An 8,051-nucleotide genomic window follows, 5' to 3' on the forward strand; every position below is an offset into this window, starting at 1 on the left:
ACTCCCAGTAAGATGCTACAAGTAGGCCTGGTCATTTCTACAGTAAAGTGTACAGCTAGGCCTGATCATTTCTACAGTAAGACTGTACCGAGAGGCCTGATCAATTTCTACAGTGAGATGTACAGTAGGCCTGGTCATTTCTACAGTAAGAATGTACAGTTAGGCCTGGTCATTTCTACAGTGAGACCCTGTTTTTTATTTTATTTTTTTTTTCACTTTAAACCAGGTAGGCCAGTTGAGAACAAGTTCTCATTTGCAACTGCGACCTGGCCAAGATAAAGCAAGCAGTTGAACAGACAGCACAGAGTTACACATGGATAACAATAAACACAGTTCAAATAAAACCAAAAGATAGGCCTGGTCATTTCTACAGTGAGATGTACAGTAGGCCTGGTCAATTTCTACAGTGAGATGTACAGTAGCCTGGTCATTTCTACACGTAAGATGTACAGTAGGCCTGGTCATTTCCTACAGTTAAGATGTACAGTAGGCCTGTCATTTCTACAGTAAGATGTACAGTCTAGCCTGGCTTCTACAGTAAGATGTACAGTAGGCTCCTGATTCATTTCTACAGTTAGATGTACAGTAGGCCTGATCATTTCTACAGTAGGAATGTCAGTACCTGATCATTCTACAGTAGGCTTAGGTACAAGTAAGATGTACAGTAGGCCTATCATTTCCTAAGTAAAGATGTACAGTCTATGAGTAGTACGGCACTGATCCAATTTTCATCTGTACGGTTACCTTAGTGGTTGCACTATCAAGAAAGCCTGGTGTGTGTTCTGTTACTCATCTTGTGTGATGTGATCAATCTGTTTATTCCAGTTCAGAAATGAACATTATTATTGTATTTTAAACAGCAACAGTCCAAACCTAGACACTATATGCAAGTGTTTTTAATGGGGCGGGAAAATAGACGACGAATAGATCAATTTAATGTTCATTGTTATTTGTTTTGGTCTTATATATGCATTTAATTTTAGGCATACGGGCAATGAAATTACAGATATTTTAGTATAGTTGCATATTTCCTCAGTGGGTCCCAGCAAAACAGAATATCTCATTTGGGTCCCAGGCGAAAAAGAAAGTTTTTAGAACCCCCCTGTTGTTAACTAATCCAAGTTGATCATTTTTAAAAGGCTAATTGATCATTAGAAAACCATTTGCAATTATGTTAGCAACAGCTGAAAAACTTCGTTCTGATTAAGAATAGCAATAAATGTAGCCTTCTTTAGCTTTAGCCTGCTTGAGTATCTGGAGCAATCAGCATTTGCTGGGTCGATTACAGGCTCAAAAATGGCCAGGAAACAACAGTACTTTTTCTTCTGAAACTCGTTCAGTCTATTCTGTTTCTGGCCAAAAGGAAGGCTATTCCACATTCGAGCGAAAGGAATTGCCAAGAAACTGAAGATCTCGTACAACGTGTTACTACTCCCTTCACAGAACACAGCGCAAACTGGACTCTAACCAGAATAGAAAAGGAGTGGGAGGCCCCGGTGCACAAACTGAGCAGAGGACAAGTACATTAGAGTGTCTAGGTTGGAGAAACAGACGCCTCACAAAGCCTTCTCACACTGGCAGGCTTCATTAAATAGACCACAAAACACCAGTCTCAACGTCAACAGTGAAGAGGTGGACCTCTGGGATGTTGGGACCTTCTATGCAGAGATCCTCTGGTCCCAGTGTCTGTGTTCTTTTGCCCATCTTAATCTTTTCTTTTTATTGGCCAGTCTGAATATGGCATTTTCGTGGCAACATCTGCCTAAGAAGGGAGCATCCGGGAGTGACCTCTTCACTGTTGACGTTGAGACTGATTGACTTTTGCGGGTACTCATTAATATGAATTACCATATTCTAACAATGTGATTTCTTTATTCTGAGCACCGTGGTGGACGACCCTGAATCAGGTTACCCAATGATATGGGGTCCGGTACATTTCTCAAATTGTCCGTAGTCCTGATGTCCAACAGCAAAATTTCCTAACTGAAACCCTGTATCTAACGCAACCCATGTTATTATGAACACGCCCCCCTCAACCCATGGTATCCCAACCCATGTATGGCACGTGCCCTACCATCACCTACCCTACATATATCACACCATGTTAGACACGCCCCCTCGAAAACCCTCATATCACACCCATGTTAGACACGCCCGCTTCAACCCTTGTTATCACCACACATGTTAGAGCACGCCGCCCGTCAACCCTCGTTACTAATTCAACACCCCATGTTGAAGACCGCCCCTCTCCAACCCCTAAGTGAGTTCACACCCCATGTTAGACACGCGCCGCTCAACCTCTGTATCTACACCCCTGGATGTTAGACGCGCCCCCCCAACCCTATATCACACCCATGTTAGACACGCCCCTCAACCCTGTATCACACCATGTTAGACACGTCCCCCTCAAACCCTGTATCACACACCATAGTGTAAGAGCGGACGCCCCTCAACCCTGTGATCACACCCATGTTAGACACGCCCTCAACCCTGTATTACACCCATGTTAGACACGCCCCCTCAACCCTGTATTCACACCCATGTTAGACACGCCCCCTCAACCCTGTATCACACACCCATGTTAGACACGCCCCCCAACCCTGCCTATTCACACCCCATGTTACACGCCCCCTCAACCCTGCTATTCACACCCATGTTAACACGCCCCTCAACCCTGTATCACCACCCCATGTTAGACACGCCCCTCAACCCTGTATCCCCCCTCCACAAACCCATTAAAAGAACCTCCCCTGGTAAAACACACTCCCTAGAACACGGGCCCCTCAACCCTGTATCACACCCATGTTAGACACGCCCCTCAACCCTGTATCACACCCATGTTAGGACACGCCCCTCAACCCTTGTATCACACCCATGTTAGACAGCGCCCCTCAACCCCTGTATCACACCCATGTTAGGACACGGCGCCCTCAACCCTGTATCCACCCATGTTAGACACGCCCCCTCAACCCTGTATCACACCCATGTTAGACCACGCTCCCTCAACCCTGTATCCACACCCATGTTGAGACACGCCCCCTCAACCATGTAACAGGAGACCACTTCCTGTTGTAGATGAACAACCCAGAACTGTGAGAGTGGGTTTACCTCAAAAAAGCATTTTGCTTCAATACGTTTATTCCAGTTAAGAATAACCATTATTATTGTATTTTAACAGCAACAGTTCCAACCTAGACTTGTTTTCAATAATAATTTATACAGTAAGATGTACAGTAGGCCTGATAATTGTTCATCTTCATCTGTACTGTTACTTAGGACTGCACTATCAGTAGCTAGCTTGCTTTGGCGAATGTTAGCTATTAGCTGTGTACAAGGCCATGGGATTGTTTGAAAGAGGAATTCACATCTACTAACTACTATGAGAGTTAGTTAGTAACGTTACTCCCTTATTTCTGCTTATCAGCACCTGTTTATAAAATGACAACAATGCCTTGCTAGTTGACTTACGTTTCCACTGTCGAAGCCCTGTTTCCTGAAGCATCCTGCCCCGTTCTGAAAGAACTTCCTGGCTTTACCGTCATGCTGTAGATGTTTTGGTCAGGACGTGGCCTTTTATTAATTTGTTCGTTATGAGAGACTCATTACTAAGCACAAAACACATGGTGGGCACTCCTCGTTATAAGTTTGTATGAAAGAGAGAGAAACTAATCGCTGAATATGCGTTTCAAAAACAATTGAGCTCAGTCAGAATTTGTGGCTAGCATGAGTCCATTAGATGACAGCGGTGAGTGATGGCGAGTGGGAATGACAAGTCAGTGGCGGACAGCGTATCATCTGCTGTTGAACCACAGCGCTGCATCGTGTGTAGCGGAGTGAGCTTCAAGAAAACGGCAGAAAAAAAGATCCGGTAAACCGCTGAGCACACGGGCCTCTCCCTCTCCCACTCACACCGCTGCTGAGCAGAGACCGAGACCGCTGAGCACACGGGCATCTCCCTCTCCCACTCACACAGCTGCTGAGCAGAGACCGAGACCGCTGAGCACACGGGCATCTCCCTCTCCCACTCACACAGCTGCTGAGCAGAGCGCACAGATGCACTTGGCCAAATCAATTCCAGTAATTAATGAAATAATTATACATTTACACTGACATGTCGCGACCCACCATTAACAGGTCAGCGACCCATACCTTAAGAAAGGCTGAGCTAACACAACGTGCCATTGGAACACAGGAGTGATGGTTGCTGATAATGGGCCTCTGTACGCCTATGTAGATATTCCATAAAAAATCTGCCATTTCTAGCTACAATAGTCATTTACAACATTAACAATGTCTACACTGTACTTCTGATCAATTTGATGTTATTTTAATGGACAGAAAAATTGCCTTTCTTTCAAAAACAAGGACTTTTCTAAGTGACCTCAAACTTTTGAACGGTAGTGTATATTTTGAGTTGATAAATTAGGTAATTGTTGTGTCTATGGAAGGTTGTTACACTGAGCATCATCTCTCCTCCTCTACAGAAATTGCCTTACAGCAGGTGTCCATGTTCTTCAGGTCGGATCCTAAGTGGGAGGTGGTGGAGCCTTTGAAAGACATTGGTAAGTTTTAATGATTTATTTTATTTAACCTTTTATTTAACTAGGCAAGTCAGTTAAGAACAAATTCTTATTTACAATGGCGGATAACCAAAAGGAAAAGGCCTCCTGCGGAGACGGGGACTTGCAAACAAATTTAAAATAGGACAAAACCCACATCACGACGAGCGACACTACATATAGAGACCTAAGACAACACAGCATGGTAGCAACACCACATGACAACACAGCATGGTAGCAACACCACATGACAACACAGCATGGTAGCAACACCACATGACAACACAGCATGGTAGCAACACCACATGGCTGAAGCACAACATGGTACAAACATTATTGGGCACAGACAACAGCACAAAGGGCAAGAAGGTAGAGACAACAATACATCACGCAAAGCAGCCACAACTGTCAGTAAGATTGAGTCTTTGAAAGAAGAGATTGAGATAAAACTTTCCAGTTTGAGTGTTTGTTGCAGCTCGTTCCAGTCGCTAGCTGCAGCGACCTGAAAAGAGGAGCGACCCAGGGATGAGTGTGCTTTGGGGACCTTTGACAGAATGTGACTGGCAGAATGGGTGTTGTATGTGGAGGATGAGGGCTGCAGTAGATATCTCAGATAGGGGGAATGAGGCCTAAGAGGGTTTTATAAATAAGCATCAACCAGTGGGTCTTGCGACGAGTATACAGAGATGACCAGTTTACGGAGGAGTATAGAGTGCAGTGATGCGTCCTATGAGGAGCATTGGTGGCCTCATGTTATTACAGCCTGATTTATAATGCTGTGTCTGTCATGTTATCCTATTAAGGCTGTATAAAAACATTGTAGCGACTTTATAGAATTAAAGATTATACGAAGCCTCTGTTTTATATCAGGAGTGATTGATAAAAGTGGCAGGAAATATAAAATACCTGCTGTGTCACATGGATGTCTGTTGTGACTGTTTTCTCCTCTCCGCTGCTTCAGGAGGAGAAAAGGGGAACGTGTTAATCTCACGTTACTGCTCTATGGGAATGGCACACCTGATGCTTATTATTAGTATGGGCAGAACACCTTGAAGTGCTTTTCATAACTCGGATAGCCTTGAAGTGCTTTTCATAACTCAGATAGCCTTGAAGTGCTTTTCATAACTCAGATAGCCTTGAAGTGCTTTTCATAACTCAGCCTTGAAATGCTTTTGTAAATAAAGCGAGGTGAATTGATTTCATAATTAAGTGGACTAAATCCCCAGGCACCCGGAGACGTGGTTATCGATTTAAGGCAGCCCCCCCCCCCGCCCCTCTCTGATTCAGAGGGGTTCAATGCAGGAAGACACATTTCAGTTGAATGTGTTCAGTTGTACAACTAAGTATCCCCCTTTCCCCTCTAAATTGATTGGTTACGCACCAGCTCTGTTGACCGTGAACTTACCATTGTGACTCCGATTAAGCTGTAAGTGGACTGTTAATCAGGAAAATGTGATATTAAAATGAACATGTTTTTATAACCTTTCAGGGTGGAGGATACGGAAGAAATATTTCTTAATCAAAAACAAAGAACAACCCAAGGAACGTCAAGTGTTGAGTTGGGTAAGTGTACTGTTGACTGTTTCTGTTGACTGTTTCTGTTGACTGTCGCTTTTTACTGTTGCTATTTGCTGTTTACTGTTGCTATTTATTGTTGCTGTTTACTGTTGCTATTGGTACTTTTCTAAAATAATTTATTCACTTTATTGTCATCTTATATCTGCTTTACAATGCAAAGGTACAGAGGTAGAATCAAAAGCTGTTTTATAGGTAGGTACAACTAGTCTTGAGCCAGGCGCTGACTGGTTTTCACTTGCTAGCGACCAGACAATTGTCGTTTGGTATCTGCATTTATAGTTGTAAACTAATTCTATCCTGTATTGTGTTCCTATGACCTGAAGGTTTTTGGGCTGGTAAAGTATGTGTTCAGTTTATGTGGTTTTGTTGTTGTACAGGTTGACTTTGGTCCAGATAAATTCCTGTCAGACAAAGATCTTCAGTCGACCATGAAGCTCCTACCCAGCCTCACTGTACGTATACTCTTCGAAAATAGATTTGCGGTTAGCAGATTTCTTCTACCCACTGTCGGTATGTATGCATGTATGTATGTATCATCTAGCTCCTACCAATGCTGTCTGTGTGAATATTCTCTGAAAAGAGGCCTCACAGCACACTACCTGCCCCCTGACTGCCTACCTGCCCCCTGACTGCCAGAATCAACTACCTGCCCCTGACTGCCTACCTGCCCCGCTGACCTACCCTGCCCCCTGACTGCCCAGACTTAAGCTACCTGCCCCCTGACTGCCAGAATAAGCTACGCTGCCCCCCTGACTGCCAGATATAAACTACCTGCCCTGACTGCCAGAATCAACTACCTGCCCCCTGACTGCCTACCTGCCCCCTGACTTCCTACCTGCCCCCTGACTGCCAGAATAAGCTACCTGCCCCTGACTGCCAGAATCAACTACCTGCCCCCTGACTGCCTACCTGCCCCTGACTTCCTACCGCCCCCTGACTTCCTACCTGCACCCTGACTTCCTACCTGCACCCTGACTGCAGAAAATCAGCTACCTGCCCCCTGACTGTCTACCTGCCCATGACTGCCAGAATCAACTGATCTGATATATTCCTTATTTAGATAACAATCCTGTTGATTTAATATGCTGCCCCACAGGAATGTAACCATCGTAGTCTGCTTACCACTATACTGCGTCTGCGTTCCAAACTGCACCCTATTCCCGGTTTTTTTTTTAGTACACTACTTTTACCAGGGCCCATAGGCTGCCTCTTAGTACCTCTACCCTCAGTCGTAGATAGTAGTGTCAAAGGGAAAGTTTCCGGAATTTTGCAACCCTAGTCGATACGGGCTGTTGCCGACCCTGTCGATACGGGCTGTTGCCGACCCTGGTCGGTACGGGCTGTTGCCGACCCTGGTCGGTACGGGCTGTTGCCGACCCTGGTCGGTACGGGCTGTTGCCGACCCTGGTCGGTACGGGCTGTTGCCGACCCTGGTCGTACGGGCTGTTGCCGACCCTGGTCGGTACGGGGCTGTTGCCGACCTGGTCGTAACGGGCTGTTGCGACCTGGTGGTACGGGCTGTTGCCGACCCTGGCCGGTACGGCTGTTGCCGACCCTGGCGGTACTGGCTGTTGCCGACCCTTGCCGGTACGGGCTTGTTGCCGACCCTGGCCGGTACGGGCTGTTTGCCGACCCTGGCCGGTACGGGCTGTTGCCGACCCTGGCCGTACGGGCTGTTGCCGACCCTGGCCGGTACGGGCTGTTTTGCCGGACCCTGGCCGTCGGGCTGTTGCCGACCCTGGCCGGTACGGGCTGTTGCCGACCTGGCCGACGGCTGTGCCGCCTGGCGTACGGGCTGTTGCCGACCCTGGCCGGTACGGGCTGTTGCCGACTGGCCGGTACGGGCTGTTGCCGACCCTGGCCGGTACGGGCTGTTGCCGACCCTGGCCGGTACGGGCTGTTGCCGACCCTGGC

General features: G+C 46.5%; 1 protein-coding gene across 1 annotated transcript in view; it reads left to right on the forward strand.

Moving 5' to 3' along the window:
- pxk (PX domain containing serine/threonine kinase) overlaps positions 1 to 8,051 on the forward strand; it is a 48,518-nt gene that overhangs the window by 9,523 nt on the left and 30,944 nt on the right. The window contains 3 exon segments of the mRNA XM_070440391.1: positions 4,485 to 4,562; positions 6,049 to 6,122; positions 6,515 to 6,589. Of these exon segments, the coding sequence (XP_070296492.1) occupies positions 4,485 to 4,562; positions 6,049 to 6,122; positions 6,515 to 6,589 (227 nt within the window).

The sequence above is a fragment of the Salvelinus sp. IW2-2015 genome, unplaced genomic scaffold (assembly GCF_002910315.2).
Source record: "Salvelinus sp. IW2-2015 unplaced genomic scaffold, ASM291031v2 Un_scaffold2502, whole genome shotgun sequence".
NCBI lineage: Eukaryota > Metazoa > Chordata > Actinopteri > Salmoniformes > Salmonidae > Salvelinus > Salvelinus sp. IW2-2015.